An 18,038-nucleotide genomic window follows, 5' to 3' on the forward strand; every position below is an offset into this window, starting at 1 on the left:
ACCATAGTAAAAAATGTAGAGGGGCTTTTTACATCCATCTCTACTGCAGATTAGGCTTGCATATTGAGGGGCTAAAATGCTGAGGTTTCTGGAGGGAGCTGACAGTGAAATTATGCTTCTCATTCACTAGAATTCCAGTGAAACTTTTAGGCATTTAATTATGCTTGTTTAGCATAATTTTCAGTATGGTTTCCTTCCATGCCTCGATCTTCAAAGATACCATCCCTGGCGGTCCACCTCCTCTCAGTTCCCAAAGTTGTATGAATCCCCAGACTCCAGTGGCTTCAGCTCACTCTTTCTTAGCTCATTGATTTTTGAAGGTTGCCTCTCCAAGGTATTGCACTTAATAAACAAAACGGGAAGGGAAAGTCCAAGTTAAAGGTGTGTGGTTATAGAATAGGGACATTTGGGTGGTGTTTGGTTTTTGTTTTTTTTTTTCCTGAGAAAATGGTTCTTTGAGAGGCCAAACTGGTAATCAGAATTTCTGAATAAATTGTGTGATGAAGCATTCCTCAGCATTCACTTGTTGCACGTGCACGATGATGTACTGGTTTGACTAAAACGTCTTAAAGTTGTTTTAGTGCTGGTGTTTGAAATTCATATGAAAAGGCACTGAAAACAGTTTATAGCTTAGCTGAATCTCTGATTTACATCGTAAAGGAAGTATAAGGTTACTCTTGGGCACCCCAATACTGTTTTATTCAGTAGGCATGGTCTTTCCTGTTGTTATGCTGAATTTTGAGCCTGGATATAAGAATTATCAGCTGCGCTGGAACAGCTTAAATTCTCTCTTGTCATCATTTGGTGACCTTCAGTATGACAGCCTCCAGGTTGCCCCGCACCACCATCTTGGACTCACCCTAGGCTGCAAATCTTGTGACATAGGTGGCCTTGACCCTCTGTTGACCCTGTGAGAGCAGAAATAAGACACTTCAATTTTTCATACATTAATTTTCAGGGATATATTATTTCCTAGGCCTTAGCAGCACAGAATGAAATAATTAACTCTGCTCTTAATTACAATCCCTAAAACTTTTTACAGCATCACATCATGTGACAGTTGTGGCTGAAGATTGCTTTTTTTTTCATTTTTTGTTAAATGAAAGTTAAAGATAGAGGGCAGTAAGTGAGCTTCTGTCTTCTGCTTATTTTCCTCTTGGTGCAAGACTGTCTAGTTATTTTGGGCTCCCAAGTCAGAGCTCTAGGCTGTCTTCTGGCACAGATGTGAGACTGTTTCTGATGCTAGGATGTTTAAAGATGCCTTAACTATGCCAGTAGTAACAACTCTGTAGGGAGGGTTCATCGCTTGACAAGACGTTACCAGAAGCTGTAGTGCTTTCTGACCTTAAGTCTCTCCTGTGATGGTGGGAACATTTGTCTGGGGGATGGTGGTGCAGGGTCTAAGGCAATGCTTATACAGGTGTATCTTACCTGAATGGCTGTTTCTTTCCCAGCTACCCAAGAAAGTGGAACACAACTGGCACAAAATGGGAGTTTGGATGTTTCATCTACTAAGGCATGGTCTCTCTCTTCTACGACCTCCCTACAAAAAATCACTTCTGCTCCTGGAACCCCAGGTAAGTCTTGGAAACATACACTCTATTTTCCTACACAAACAGTTAAAAAGATGTAAATAATTTCGAATCTTCTTCACTGTGCATTGTCCTGCAGTGAGGGTCACCTCCTTACTCATGCAAGGGATGCTGTGTCCACATCATCTAGCTATGAAGTTCTGATGAGTGATGGGTGAACTTCAAAACATTCAGTTGGAATACTCAGTGTCATTACAGGAGGATATGAATTGCAAAAGATAATAGCAATCTTTATATATGCTGTATGTGGTCATTGTGTAGCATTGACTGCCAGAGGAGATCATTGAGATAAATTTTCTGGCTGCAAAGCAAAGGAGACAAAGGAGAAAACAGCTATAATTTTTACAATTGTTAATAAATCTGGAGGGCAAGTTAATGCATAGTACCAATTAAATGACATTGTTCAAAGTACAACGTGGCCACATGCAGGGTCAAAAAGATATTAATCCTTCCCAACTCCAGTCCAGTTTCATTGTTTTTCTGGGTGTGTTCTGGTGTATTTATCCGCTAAGCAACACTGTGCTGAACGTAGATGCCAGGTCATACAAGTGATCATTTATCATGCTTCTAGCTGGCTTAACTATCCTGGATTTTGAAGAACCACTTATTCAGGTTTTCTTAAGGTTTCTTGAGCCTTCACTTCACTCCATACTTACTTTCAGCTACATGTGTGTAAATCCAATAAGGACACTGACTTTGTGTGCATATGCCAATTATTATTAAAGTTTAACATCCCCCAAGGGGTACGAGACTCTTTTTACAACCTCTGGATTGTGTTTGTGGGAGATAAGTATGCGCGTGTACTGTGATTTTTCCTCATAGAGGATAGGATTGGATATAAAACTAGAGTAATATCATATGCTCAGTATGCACTGAAATGCTTAGAAGCATGCAAAAAGGTATTATAATAATAAGCATTTTAAGGAAGTTGAGATTTTTTTCATTTTTAATCCAAGGCCACTGATTTGGAGAGGATTCTTTGCAATTATTTCAATAAGCCTATGCCCCATAATGCATATATTGTGAGCTCTAGTTACTTGACTGTCCTGTTAGGTTTTGTGTCTTTTGGCAGATGTGTGCATGGTATGGAAACTTTACCATTGGTACACTGCAATAAAGCAGTAAATTACAATGTTTTTAGTTAAAGGTTCTCTCACATAGATAAATTCTCCAGGTTAGAAAGAAATTGTAATACATATCTGGCTGTGCATCACATATATTGAGTTACCTATTACATTGTTTGTACAATTACATTTTACATCTAAAATTAAAATTTGCCCAGAAAGTTCTACAACCTTCCTTGGGTCTGTTTGTGAAAGTCATCCTCTTACTTAGCTCACTTTGCTGTAAAATCAATAAATCATCTTGAGCTCGGGGACTACCCAAGATACGAGGACTATAATTTCCTGGCTGAGAAAGAAAGGGCCCATCTGTCCAGGGGGAGTCAGTCTAGGTGCTTGGCATAGCCAGTACTCTGAGTTCCCATAAAACTGCCATTTCAAAATCGCTTCCTCCCACAACAGGATTTCCACACTTGCACCTTTCTTGTCTACTCACAGCTCCAGCTCCTCACTTCTTTCTTGCAGCTTAAATATGCAAGAAATCCCATTAGTCACCCTGATGAGTTAGGCTGCTTATCCCAAATGGGTCCACCTTTAGACCGCCCTTGCTCCCTTATTGTCTGTATATGTTGAAGACTTTAAGAAAAAATGTTTTGGTTCCCTCTAAACAGATTTCTTTTCCTATGTGCAATCACGCAGGGCCAAAGGAAGCCATGTGCTGCACCCTAATAACTTTTAAAGCAATGTAAGTGTGAAGCCAGTTGTTTTATTCTGTGCTGAGACTAGAAGAAATGCTGACTCTCTCACTGCCATTAGATTATTTCTTCCCAGCTCTTTGAAATTTCACATTTAGGGGGTTCTACAGGGGCCGGATACCTTTTGTTCACCAGAGTAGAGGCTGGTATGTGCAATGGGGGCTGGCGCTGCAGCCCATAGGGGATAGCAGAGCTTGCAAGCCGAAGGCACCCAAGCCACAGCTTCTGTGTGGGAGCTCAGGGGAAGACAAATTAAGTGAAATTGATCCAAAACAGAACGTTTCTCTTTGGTATGCTCAACCAAAATAATTCAGTGGCTAACCTCAATGCAAAAGAATATATTTAGTTTTGAGACCATTTTCCATTTAAAAAAAAAATGCCATTTGGTGAAAACTTCCTTTCTTGCTGCAGAAAAATTAAAAAGCACATCTTGAAGAGAGATTCCCAATCAGCCATATCAAAAGATCAGGGTGTGGGAGGAGTGCCACAGAGAGCTGGAGAGCAATTGAAATGAGTGGGGGAGCCTAGGAAAGAACTTGGAGAAACATCAGAAAACAGTATTGCTGTATTAAAGAAGACTGATACCACCAGCCAGGGAGGAAGGGCTGTGTAGTGCTCACCCAGGCTGGAGAAGGGACTGTTTTTTTTGTGCCATTGACACGTGCACTTCTTTAACTTTAACTTTGGCTGTCAGGTATAATATAACTCCTACTCATTCCCCACCTCCACAGAGGATTGCTTGCTAATATTTAATTTTCTGCTTTTGTTTAATTAGTGAAAAATTTGAGATTTAATGGATCAGTCAGAGACTAAATACATCTGAGAAACTGCAAGCATTTTAGCTTTTTAGTCTGTGACCTAAACAACAAAAAAATCCATAAAACAGTACGAGCTTAAGTTCACCCAGCAGGGTGGTAAGATCAAATGATCTATTATAATAAACTGTCAGATGAATCAACCTGCTGCATCTATTGATATCTTTATTGCACTCCTCCAATTATAAATCCTACTCACTTGATTCGCAGGAGGCATCTCCCTGAGAAAAATTCTTATGACTAAGACAAGGAGGGTTTGACTCTTTCTATACACAAACTGTGTAGGAATTCTGGATAGTGATATTAGGGAAAAATTACCCACCATATCTTCAGCTTCTTCACAAAGAGAGAGACACAAAAATCGAAGTGCCTGGGAAATAGGAAATATAGCAAAGCTTCAGTTAACCCAATTACAGGTCTATAGCATGGTCAGGGCAAGGAGGGTTCTTTGAAGTTCTTAACGTTGCTTTGGTTTATATTGTGGTATCCCCTCTGAGTAATCAGCCAAATTTATTCGTTTGTTTTGCCAGTGAACACAGTTTCATGTGGCTGCCCTCCAAAAACAGAAGCAGCAAACTGCAGGGTATCCAGGCTGCTTAGGTAGTGGAAAGTATCTGGAGAACAGAGTGGGGAGAGGTTAGTTATTGGTCTCTTTCTCCATCTGTCAAGCTTCTAACCAGCGCTGAACTGACTCAGGCAGGTATTTTCAAATCAAACCACCATCATGTGCCAAATTTTTTATCCTCATTCTTCTTACTGCACAACGAGGACTCAGCACAGCCAGTGTTGCACACCTCACTTTTCATGATGAATCTGGAAATCTTCCCAGATTATTTATGCAGAGCATCTGCCCCCTAACTCACCGCACCAAAGGATGTGGTAAGCTCTGAGCAGGCAGCTCGAACAACTACAGTAACTATGTTAGCAAGCGAAATGCTGCCTGTCCTTCTCTTTCTGTAGAACAGACCCCACCACCAAAAAGGGCGCTGGGTGGTTATTTAGAAAATGCAAATTGAAATCACCTGCTGAACTGCTCCGATAAGCACAGCTTTGTTTGTGTGGCAGGACTGAGCAATCTCTGAACAGAGGGTGAGCTGGCGCCTTGCTTGCATACTGGCGACGAGGATAGAGAGAGAAAGGCACAATATTTTTCCTGTTTAATTTTTCATGCTCCAGCAGAATCTGTGTGAGATATCTTTGGGAAAGATCCTTGTAGTTTTATTATGTGTAGATGTGTGCATTTTTTTTAAAAAATAACAAAGGCTCAGGAGGCTCCTACAGTCCTTGAAAGGAAAGGCAGGGGGCTGCTGTCATGTTTCCAACCTGGGACCATTTCTGCTGTCTCAGGTTACCAAAGTGATGAGATCTGGCCAGGACAGCAGCATGGATTTTAGTTGTGTCTGTGAGTACTGAACTGCAGGTTGCCTGACCCTTACTGTTCACAGAGCCTAATGTCACCTGCATACAGCTTTGACGAACCTTAAGTCTTTGGGGTGAACCCGGATATCAGTCTCGGGCTTGACATGCATTTTCTATTTATTATTTGCTCTAATTTGAGCCAAGATGGTTCATTTTTCTTGCAAGAGTGGAGTTAAGGGAAAGTGTATAATTATGTTATAGTCTTGAGGGGGTTTCTTAGGAAAGCTCAACTCTCCTCAGGCTTGGGAGACGAGGCTTGAAGTTTCATAGAAAAGTGACGTATTTGTGAGACATAACAAGGTCTTCTGCCTTTCTTCAAGGATATGCACATACAGGGCTTTACTGTTTGCTTGTTTAATGGTTGCTGTGTGATCACATGGTATTTTTTCCATGGGATTCCACTCCTTATAGGCTGAAGGGAAGGCAGTATTCAGGTACCAGGGAATCATATCATATTTGGATGTTTCCTTAATGCCAGGTATGTGTCCTGCTGCATTCTGTACTATGTGTCATTGCAAACCTCCTTTGACAGGCGAGTTATTAACTTCCCGAAAGCTTTTCCTTGGCTCTTATCATTAATGTTGCCCAAACATGCTATAAACATTGCGTAATGAATCATCACAGAGATCCTCCCTGAGCAAGGTGACACTGCTTTTTGCAGATGGATTGATGAGATGATAAAAAAACTTAGGAAAAAAGTCTCCTCTGGATCCTAGGAAGCCAGGGTGAGATAACTATATACGTTCAGAGGACTTAGCATTACTAATATTTAGTATATTCAAGAAGAGCTCTTGCTGCTGACTTTTAAGTACTTGGCTTTTCAGCCTGAACATGCTTTTCATGCATGTTTATGCTTAGAATGCGGTTAAAGCTCTGTCACATATATCAGTAGCAAAAGTGGTTATTTGCACCTCAGTGGTCCAAGTAATCCATGTTTTTAACTGGGTGTAGAGAGGAGGGAAAACATGAGCAGCCATTCTGGTTTTCAAAGTACATTCACAGCAGTAGAATAATGTGCTTCACTCATGTTACAACTCCAGTGGTAGGAGCTGTCTTTGTGCAAAGTATCAGTCCACAGCACACAAAGTGCAGCGAGGGCATAAGAATGGATTTGTACTTCCCAGGGACCCTGGTCAGAAGAGAAGTGCTGCAACCCCACACACTCGGGGGAGAAGCTCAATGCCTGTCTGGAGTTAATGGCTGCCTTCATGCCGATCCCTCTGTGGTCTCCCAGCCTGGCACAGCTGGGACATGGAGGACATGCTGGTGGGTCACGTCCTCCCAGAGAGCTCTTGGACAAGTTCAGATGCACCACGTTCCCCACAGATGCTGTGGCAGCAGTGAACACTGAAGAGACCCAACAAGGGGTCTTTTATGGTGCCCTCTAGTGTAGAGGAAGGTGAACAAATGCTGTGATTTATACCTCAAAATAATGAGCAACTGCTGAGAATATGTTGCCTGAGGGATTTTTTGCCATGGTAGCTTCAGTTATCTGGTGTGAGAGGCCTCACCAGGCAGGCAAAGTGCCAGTCACTAGCTCCTGACAAGAGACAGTCTGTCTTGTACAAACAGATAAATCTTTTGCTGCCAGTTCACACAGGTGGATATTCTCAAAGATACAGATGAGTTAGGTGCCCAGCTCCCTTTGACTTTAGAGTGATCACAGAAGAGATTTAATGTACTTCTATGACAAGGTGACCCACTTGGTGGATGAGGGAAAGGCTGTGGATGTTATTTACCTGGACTTCAGTAAAGCCTTCGATACTGTTCCTCACAGCACTCTCAGAAAAAAAAATGGCTACCCAAGGCTTGACAGGCGTACACTCTGCTGAATCAAACACTGACTGGATAGCCAGGCCCAGAGAGTGCTGGTGAACGGAGTTAAATCTAGTTACTGGCTGGTCACAAGTGGTGTTCCACAGGGCTCAGTGTTGGGGCCACTCCTGTTTAACATCTTTATTAATGATCTTGATGAGGAGATTAAGAGCACCCTCAGTAAGTTTGCATAAGACACCAAGTTAGGTGAGAATGTTGAACTTCTTGAGGGTAGGAGGGCTCTTCAGAGAGATGTGTATAGGCTGGATCGATGGGCTGAGGCCAACAGTATGAGCTTCAACAAGGCCAAGTGCTGAGTCCTGCACTTGAGCCACAACAACCCCATGCAATGCAGGCTTGGGGAAGAGTGGCTGAAAAGCTGCCTGGCAGAAGAGGACCTGGGAGTGTAGACTGACAGCCGGCTGAACACACGCCAGTAGTGTGCCCAGGTGGCCAAGAAGGCCAACAGCATCCTGGCCTGCATAAGGAATAGTGTAGCCAGCAGGGCTAGAGAAGTGATTGTCCCCCTGTACTCGGCACTGGTGAGGCCGCACCTTGAATACTGTGTTCAGTTTTAGGTGCCGCAGTATAAGAAGGACATTGAGGTGCTGAAGCGTGTCCAGAGAAGGGCAACAATGCTGGTGAAGGGTCTTGAGAAATAAATCTTATGAGGAGCGGCTGAGGGACTTGGGGTTGTTTAGGCTGAAGAAAAGGAGGCTGAGGGGAGACCTTATTGCTCTCCACAACTACCCAAAAGGAGGTTGTAGAGAGGTGGGCATTGGTCTCTTCTCACAAGTTAGAACCAATAGGACAAGAGGACATGGCGTCAAGTTGCACCAGGGGAGGTTTATGTTAGACATTAGGAAAAACTTCTACACTGAAAGAGTTATCAAAGACTGGAAAATACTGCCCAGGGAAGTGGTTGAATTGCCATCCTTGGATGTATTTAAAAGCCGTCTAGATATGGTGCTCAGGGGCGTGGTTTAGACGTGGGCCTGGTAGAGTTAGATAATGGTTGGACTTGATGATCTTAAAGGTCTTTTCCAGCCATAAAGATTCTATGATTCTATAATAAAAATTACTGTGGGAGTGATGGTTGTCTGTGGCTAGCCTCCAAATGTGAAGTATTCACAGCCGCCTTAATTTCCAAGCATGCTACAGTCTAGATACACAAAAGCAGCAGCATACTAATGAAAAGCTAACAAAAAATTAGTGTTCTGCACCAAAAACTTGAGAAGTGACTGGGGGAAGCTGACGGTAGTGGACCAGTAAGCATTGTTCACAGCACTCTACAAGGTCCATTTCTTCTTCATTACCAATGCCTCTTACTCCTGCTGCTCGGCAGTCTGCTTGCCAAAAGCACCAAGATAATTAATGAAGATTCATTTTTAAAGGGTTTTGTGACACTTGAAGACGTGTCTCAATTAGGCATTTAAGGTTCTTTTATTAAAACACTTATTTGTCAGTTAAATGCCAGCTATTCACTCCCAGGCACTTATTTGGTTTTGGCAGGAGGAATTTTTTAGGAATGTATCAATTAATTCAGGATTTTCTTCTCTTAAGCAGAATAACAACCCAGCGTAGGCTGTGCTTTGGATTCTGCTCCCATCTTTAAGGGATGTCTGCAGACTTTCACAGCTCAGACTTTCTGGGCTTGGGAACAGTGTCAGCATGTCAGTTCTGGGTCAGCGTTCCTTGTGGGGTTACATTCCTAGAGTCTGCCACTTTGTATGATGTGAAGATTCTGGACATCTAACCTTAAAACAGTTACTAATAAACCTCTTCCTTCTCTTTTATTGCAGGCCTTCACGTGAGCTCCCCAACAGAATCAACAAGTAAGAGCTCAGTGCGCGCTGACGAAAAGGGCTGGCGTGGGGTGGGAGGGGGACAGCCTGGGGGAAGGAAACATTCAGGGAACAAGGAGCCTCTGGGGGAAGAATGAACCTGAAGCACAGTACAGAGAAGCAGAGAAGTGATGCTCAAGTTGTAGCAATGAGTAACTTTGCTGTGATTTCAGCTGACTGCCATGTTGGACTAACAGATACTGAAAAGAAAACAGGGTGGGGAGCACAAAAAAAATCAGGCCTGGTGTATTGCATGATGCAATGGGAAACTGATATAAATAGAGTGTTTGCCAAGGAGCTTGTTCTTGTGAGGGGCTTTCATTCCTCGTCCTGTGGTTGGAAGCAGCAGGTCCCAGACTAAGGCAAGAGTTTCCTGTCTTAGTGAAGCTGTATTGTCCTATTTTCCTTTCTCTGGGCTTATCAGGAAACAGCCTCTTCGGTACTGGTCCCTGCAGTTCTTGCTGCTGCTGTCAGCAAAAGTTTGTCCCTCCTGTTACCATGATGGATGTATTAATCCAATTGTTATTCTGATCCCGTATCATTCCATAGCTGGAAAATATCTTCCAGATTCACTTTCCAGATCCAGAGAAAGTAGACGGGATTGGCTGGCTTGTGAGAAACTTCATTAATTGAAGTGGATAATTGAGTTAAAGTTTTCACTTGCTTAATCTATTTTATTTGTTCAGTAGTGCTTCTTTTTAGCTATTGTACTTCTCACTTATGGTCTCAAGTAGTTAAAATCATAGAACAGTTTGGGTTGGAAGGGACCTTTAAAGGTCATCTGGTCCAACACCCCTGCAACGAGCAGGGACATCTTCAACTAGATCAGGTTGCTCAGAGCCCCGTCCAACCCGACCTTGAATGTTTCCAGGGATGGGGCATTTACTTCCTCTCTGGGCAACCTGTGCCAGTGTTTCACCACTTTCATTGTAAAAAATATCTTCTCATACCTAGCCTGAATCTACCCTCTTTTAGTTTAAAACCATTATCCCTTATCCTATCGCAACAGGCCCTGCTAAAAAGTTTGTCCCCATCTTTCCTGTATCCCCCCTTCAAGTACTGGAAGGCCTCTATAAGGTCTCCCTGGAGCCTTCTCTTCTCCAGGCTGAACAACCCCAACTCTCTCAGCCTATCCTAATAGGAGAGTTGTTACAGGCCTTGGATCGTTTTTGTGGCCCTCCTCTGGACCCACTCTGACACATCCATTTCTTTCCTGTGCTGAGAGCCCCAGAGCTGGATGCAGTACTGCAGGTGGGGTCTCACCAGAGCAGAGTAGAGGGACAGAATCACCTCCCTCAACCTGCTGGCCACGCTTCTTCTCATGCAGCCCAGGATACAACTGACCTTCCAGGATGCGAGCACAAATTGCTGGCTCATGTCCAGCTTTTCATCCGCCAGTACCCCCAAGTCCTTCTCAGCAGGGCTGCTCTCAATCCCTTCATCCCCCCCGCCATGTTGATACCGGGGGTTGCCCTGTCCTATTGATTTGTCTTTCCTGCATTACTCGCATTTAATAGAGAACAAGGAAAATAATCAGTGAATTTGAATCCTCAGTTTTTCTCCTGAGGAGATGCTGCACAAATGCAGGGATACGCGTTCGTGTTTTTCAGTGTAATTTGTTTCTGTTGACATTTTCAGTCAGTATCCAGGATAACTCATTGCTGTGATAATTGCCTGTTTGCCCTGTATATCATGCAGTATATCAGGTAAGGTAGGGAAAAGGGCAGTAGTATTTCCCTGGGAAATCTAAACCAATCACATGGAATTATGAATTCATAAGAACTATTTCAGTCAGTTGATGATGGCTCACAGTTTCCATCCCTACATTATCACTGCTCAGCAGACAGGCACCACCGAGAGAGAACTTCTGCTTTAAAGAAACATAACAATTTTTCAGAGATAAGTGTCTCAGACAATGATTGTTTCTTATACTATAGCATCAGAGTGCCTCATCTGTGGTTGTATTGTTTAGACACCACACAAGTAAGTAGTAAATGATCATTTTTCCCCAGGAGGTTTCAGCCTCTGGCCAGACAAATGGAGCAGGGTGGGGGGGAAGCAGGGAGGCTAAACAATCTGCCCAAAATTCACACAGCTACACAACAGCAGAACAAAAATGAAAACACAGCGCTCTCAAATCTTTCCCTTTGCACTACCAGTCAATCCACATAAATTTTTAAGTAGAACCATGTGGCTCCTAGTTACCTGGAAAATCCAGTACACTGGCATATCCAGCAAACCTGTGAAGAAACTGCCCCCTGGCTGCTCTGTGCTTTCCTCCGCTTGCATCAGCAGACAATGAACTCTTACATATCTGAACAGACCAATATGTTGTAAGAATGGGAATACGGGCAAAAGGAGAATAGTGGAGAAAAAACAATGACCAAAACATTTCTCAAAAGTGGGGCTGAGTTTTTAAAATCAGTGCAGCAAGGAACCCCTACAGGGTTGGGACGAACAAACGTTGTTTGTTACTCTAATTCAGGAAACTAGTATTATATGTACTGCCTTTATAAAAAAGTAAAAAATCCACCTGTAAAAAAGATGGACCTGTCGCACAGAGACTTAGCAGAACAAAAAATCGTATTCTAGCCCTCAAAATGGTTCTGGGAAATTGGTTTTAATGACCCAGCTAATTTTGTAATTCCTACCCATAAAGTTGAGCCCTCTTCTGTGCATCCCTACAGGTGTATGGGGTATGAATGGGTCCCTGAGCAATGGATCAGAGCTTCAGTGGCTGCTAGCATGTTCTCACTACTTATATACAGAGTTATACTCTCTACTAGCCCCCCTGCTTAACACACAACTTTCCCCAGGCGCCTTTGTTTGAGAGCCATTTCCGATATTTAAATGAGCAATGGAAATGCTTGGCCTTGCATTACAATTTCGATGCTAGGCATCTAGCTATCCCTTTGTCCAGCTGATCAGCTGCTTCAGTGGCAGTAAGCACACATCTACTCGGGCCTCCATCCAATACGGAATACGGTCCTGTGTGCTGTATGATGTAACTAGGGAAGCACTGATGTTTGCCTTTTCTTTTGTCTTTCTCAAAGTTCAGTGATTGTTTTTCCACAGACTGTATGCAACAAGGTAATAAATATCTTGGGCTCTTGCTACCTGACTCAAATTCAGATTAGCGCCTGAAGGTAGAAATGCATTCCTTTAAACCCTGCCCTAAAAAACACCCAGAGGCTCCCAACAGTCATTGCTGTCCCCAAAAGTGACAGAGAGAGCATGCACATCTTTTTATAACTCTCAACTCTCAAGAAAATTGCTAACTAGTAATATTGTACTTTTTAATCTACTATTAGCACTTTTTTATAATTAGCAGTGAAAAATGTTGGTCTTTCTTCTTTTGGGGGTTCTTTCTTTTGGAACTTTTTTTCACTTTCTTGTTTATTTGCTCATCAAGAGATCTCTTCTAATGTTGATGAGTACATTAACCTCCTAGAAGTGAAAAAGTTTGTCGCTCATAATTTGTAAATGGACAACGAGATTATCCTGTGCACTGCACCCATGCAAAGTGTGTCTGTCTTCTAGGCCACACTAGATAAACTTTTCTACCCCTCTTGGCAAGTTATCCCAGTATTATTGAGAAGAACTATACCTGTGGAGCACCAAATGGCTCCAGAACAGAACAGAAGTTGTTTTGGGAGGGTAATTTTTCAGGGGGAGTTGTTTGGGGAGTTCTGACAATCACATGTTAACCTGAAAGGCAATATTTCTTTTACAAATCCAGCTTTTGGCAGTCCTGGAAGCAGTTCTGGAAACAAGAAAGTGCCAGAGAGTGCTATCCACTATTCTAGTGAGTATTCCTGCTTTATTGTCCAGCTTTTGAGTTTTCAGTTGATCAGTTTGGCTTTCGGTGAGTGATTGGAGTAGCAGAGAAATGAAACTGGCAGTTTTATTTCTAGCCTTACCAGAAGTAGACCCTATTATGAACCCAATTTAACTGCCTGTTATAAAACTTCTTTCAAAGAGTAACGGAGCTTAACAAGTTGACACCACTCCCACTGGAGAGCAGCACAATTATGCCCATGGACTGAAGTCAAAGTGATAAGACTGGAAAAAAAATGTGAACAGAGTCATCCCCTGTGGGAGAAGACACAAGAAAACATATGAAAATGTTGTTCATATACCATTATGAGTACATATTATATGAATATATTGTTATGAATGTATTGTATGAATATATTGTCACGGGAGAGAAGGACTAGGAGGGAGTCTTCTGGAAACTCTTCAAGTACTTGATATTTGCATGGTGCGTGTTACTTAATCTTTTCTTTTAATATTATGCATCTCTAGGGCAAGTGTGTTGCTGTAGATCTGCTATTTCCTACCCAAAGTACTGGCTTAGCAAAATATGTTTGATGTTTTTCCACTGTAAACTTGTCTCTGGGTTCTCCCTCTAGTTCCATAGATACACACACGCACATCTATATGAATATTAAATATTAATTGCATCAAGAGCCATCAAAGATGCTAGTTCTAAATATTGGGCGGGCATGACGGTTGATGCTGAGGAAGGCTGTGGGACTGCAGCCGCAGCTTCCCTCAAACTGAATGTGGCCAATCACTGCCAGAAAAAAGATAAATGGGGAGAAACTGGGCTTATATATTTTCCAGGGAAAGCTTCTCTTCATTACATAATTCTTTCCTTTTTGCTTCTTGGCTGGGAAACACCTGTCAGGAAATGGCAGATGGTGGGAAATAATAAAAGGAAAGAAATGTCCTCATTTAAAAAGGAGATCTTGCATTTTCTATCCCTGGTTGTAAGTGCTGTGGGGAACATTACTGAATTATGTAACGCCTTCGTGTCTTTCTGGGCATACGATGTTAAAAGAGAAATAATCGCCTCAGTTGCTGAATTTCAGATGAGTCTTGTTTTCAAAAAAGAGGAAAAAAAATTACATGTATCAAAAATTTATTCCTGAAACACGACTGTTTTGCAAAACCGTTGGGGGCCGTTGACACTGGGGGTGAATCACGAGTGTTTTGACCAAGGTTATGGTGGTCTCAGTGGGGCCCTCTCCTACAGAAAAGTGGGTGAAACCGGCTCCAGAGGGCAGCGCAGGTGCCAGGGAAGGACTTAGGTTGGGGAAGAAAGATGCCTAAATCCTACTTCCACACAGGCTCCGAGCCTGAGGCTCGGTGGGTGCAGGAGGAATAATAAGAGCAGCAGGTTACCCTGCTCCAGAGAAATTGGTAATGTTTAGTGAAATGGAGCTGGAGGTGCCTCTTGCTTTTGTGCATGAGAGTGCCTGTACACGGAGGCAATGCAAGCCAGGGGCAGCAGGGAAAATTATGTTATCCTTCTTTTGCAGGTGTTATCTTGCCAATTGTCATCACCTTAATAGTCATTACCCTTTCTGTCTTCTCACTGGTGGCTTTGTACAGAATGTGCCAGAAGAAAACTCCAGGTATCTGGTTTACTTTCTCTGTCGGGGGGAGGGGAAGATCAATGTGCTATTTATTATTAAAAGATCTCTGGGGCCTTTTTAGATTACCTTAACCATAGATGTTGCAGGAGTCTGATAGGAAAGCTTCTTGTATTTCAAAGCATTTTGCCTAAAGTAGGAAAGTAACACTTCGTTTTCACAATCAGTAGGAAGAACAGAGGGAGCAAAAATGTCTGTGATTTTTGGAGAATACATAATGCTGTAAAGCTTTTTGCCATGCTTTTGCAGCTACAAAGAGCTAACAAACAGCTGTGCTAACACATCAATCAGGTAGAAAAATTAAGTGAAAACTAGGTTTGGAGATACTGTTTAACAAAATCACTATATTTATTTTATCTCTGTTCTAAATACAGGCAAAGAAATATCAATGCTTTCTTTTAGGAAACACCTGATATATACATGCATGCACACACGTACACACATATATGCATTATATATAAGTAAAACTTTCCAGTTACATTATAACATACATGAGAACAAAATCCCTGAGCAAACAGTATTTTCAGAAACAGTCATTTTGACAGGTCAGCTAAAGCCAGTGTCTGTTTTGCTGCTGTCCATGAAATACTTAAGATAACAGGGCATAATTCTATTGAGTTCCATTTGCCAAATGTTTCAAAGAGTTGTCTGAGTGGGCCGCAGGCAAGTGTAATTCTCCATCGAGTGAAAACCCAAATCTGAAGCTGGACTGTGGTTTTTCTTTCCCTGCGAGCTGGCATGAGTTAGGAGACCTGTGCAGAGCATCAACTGTGAAATCACTAGGCCTTGGAAATGCAAGATCACAACAGGGTGTCGAAGCTGTAGACCAAGGCAAACAGCGTGTCGTAACCAATTTAGCCAATGACATGGAAAACCAGACCCAGACAAACAGAGGAGGTGTGATCCTTGCTCAGGAAATTACTGAATATTTGGAGGCGAGAGGTAAAGCTATGAGGTGAAGAACATTTCCTCACCAGCCACCCCCATGCAAAAATGCCAGCAGGCACAGTACTAGCAAACTCACTTGGAAGCTAGAGTAGATCGATATCTGTGGTGCTTCCTGCAGGATTTGTTCAGGTCTACCCAGTGTGCTTCCCCCATGTATGGAGAGCTCTGTGCCCAGAGCCATGGGGCTAGAATTGGCTCCGTGTGCCTGATGTAACCCCTCGGCCCCATCCATCTGCCCACACTCGCACATAAGAACAAAATATGTTTGGTATATGATTCATTTTGGGGAGAAACCTATTCCTCACCAGCAGGGATGACAGACTGTTCTCAGGTGTCATGCTAGGTTAAACCCCCCAAAGCGTACAGTTCCCTCACTCCCCTCACCCTGTATCTTTTAGCTCAGTTGTTATGTACTGGGGAACCATTGCATGCTCGCCTCCTCTGTGCCAGCTACCCGGGGATTTGGGAGCTGCAGGGAAATATGTGCTTCTGTTGTGCTCTTGCGCAAGTCACATCGTTCTCCCTAGTTTCCAGAAGTATTGATTCAAGCAGTATCAGTTCCCTTTTTTAGATGACGTGGTTATCTTTGGGGAAGATGGACTAGAAAGATGCCAATTACCATTCAAGGTGGTTGATTGTGTTAATGTACTTAATGCAATACTGCAAAATCACAACTAAGCCTTCTGCTAGCAACTGCCATAGCTACAACTAAATGTTTACTTATCTTAGTTCCAGCAGTCAAAGTAATATTAACTTTGTTCCTTCTTCCAGAGAGACAAGAGAACGGCACTGAACAGTATGTTGAATCCTGTCTTTTCATTGCTTCGAGATCTATCGTGGGGCATGAATGCAGCAGATTCCGCATGAGATTTTCTTTGATCTTTCTCTGTATAAACATAATAAGTGGTTGCCACCCCAAAGAGAAATATTCTGTTGAAAGTGATGTGCTTGCAGTTATTGTACACCTGTATGCATGATAAGCAGCTGTCCCAGCATGGATAGAAATGTGATAGCTCTCAACTGTTTTGCTGGGGATTGTTTTGAAATGGATAAATGGCTTAGGCTGTGCCACAGGGCCAATTGGCCCAGTCTTTTTTCTCTTTTTCTCAATTTTTGCCCCATTGATTGTGGGTTATTTTCCCCCCTATCCTTTCCCATTATCCTTTTTTTGTTCATATTTTCTCTCTTTTTAATGTTTTTTATTCTGGATTATTTTTCTCTTTCTTTTTCCCTGTCCCCCATTGTTTCATTTTGCTCTGTCCCATCTTCTCCCCACTAGTCCATTTGCAGATGCTCAGTTAAAACAGTATTGGCATAAGGAGTTTCGGGAGCATGAAACCGAGAATGATCCATTAGAAGATGTATACTAGAGGCCATTGGGTCTGGCTGTGGCTTCTATGTTTTGCATGACCAAAAGCAACATTTGGGCTGCTGATTTACTTGCTAACCCTGACTCCCTGGACATGCAAAGTGGTCCTTCTTGCAATTCAGTGTGACTGAAAGCCTTGTATTGACAGAGAAAAAAGATGACTCCTTCTTTTCCCCCAGATGTAATTCTTCTGCGGAGCACTAGATTGAACTTGGAGTCATGCAACTTGATTTATTACATATTTTGAGAAAGGTGTTTTCAGAGATATTGGTATATGGTGTTTTCCACCGCCAAGACTTATGCATGATCCCACGCAAAGCCCATTTCAAGCCCTCCAGTGTAGACTAGCATAGGTGTTGCCTCCTCTGGATCATTATCTTAGGGTTTTGTTTGGCTGACCAACATGTATGCTGAGCTGCATGCTGACTGTCTGCTTAAATGTTTTCTGACTTCAACAGGGTTCAGTCAGATAAAGAAGGAGTCAAACTTCTTTCCGTGAAGACAACTTCTCCTGAGACCGGTGAGTATTTCCTCTGTGTGTATGTCTGTCTCTCTGAGCTCAGACAGGAACAGTTTTGGATGTAATTTCCATTAGTAAAACCATCTTCAGCAAATGTCAGGCCAAAGTCACTGCAAACAATTCTTCTACAATGCAAATCCCCACATTGGGAGCCTGTAGAGCTGCAGTGCAGATGCACTGTGTATGGTATCGGTACTTGGAAGTGAGAAGTACGACTGTTTTAGGGAAAACCATATTGATGGTAGGTGATCTACAGCTAGACATGTTCAGGAGTAACCATTATCATGATATTTATTAGCTAGATCTGGCTCTACAAGGAAGTTTGAGGACTAGTAATATCCCAGGGACCAAAAGGTTTGGGAGTCAGTGTTGTACGTAAACAGGGTTTGTGCTGCAGTTGGTGTTGGCAGTGTTCAGTCAGCCTTGTACCCAGCCACCCAAAGCATTCAAAATCCTACTCTC

At 42.6% G+C, this 18,038-nt stretch overlaps 1 protein-coding gene across 1 annotated transcript in view; it reads left to right on the top strand.

Annotated features, from left to right (window-relative positions):
• The window catches only part of EMCN (endomucin), a 54,254-nt gene that overhangs the window by 25,743 nt on the left and 10,473 nt on the right, over positions 1-18,038 (top strand). The window contains exons 5-10 of the mRNA XM_009885510.1: positions 1,455-1,577; positions 9,260-9,292; positions 13,041-13,106; positions 14,626-14,721; positions 16,459-16,483; positions 17,515-17,576. Of these exons, the coding sequence (XP_009883812.1) occupies positions 1,455-1,577; positions 9,260-9,292; positions 13,041-13,106; positions 14,626-14,721; positions 16,459-16,483; positions 17,515-17,576 (405 nt within the window). The remainder of the gene's footprint in view (positions 1-1,454; positions 1,578-9,259; positions 9,293-13,040; positions 13,107-14,625; positions 14,722-16,458; positions 16,484-17,514; positions 17,577-18,038) is intronic.

Source organism: Charadrius vociferus, unplaced genomic scaffold (assembly GCF_000708025.1).
Source record: "Charadrius vociferus isolate BGI_N301 unplaced genomic scaffold, ASM70802v2 scaffold55, whole genome shotgun sequence".
Lineage (NCBI taxonomy): Eukaryota > Metazoa > Chordata > Aves > Charadriiformes > Charadriidae > Charadrius > Charadrius vociferus.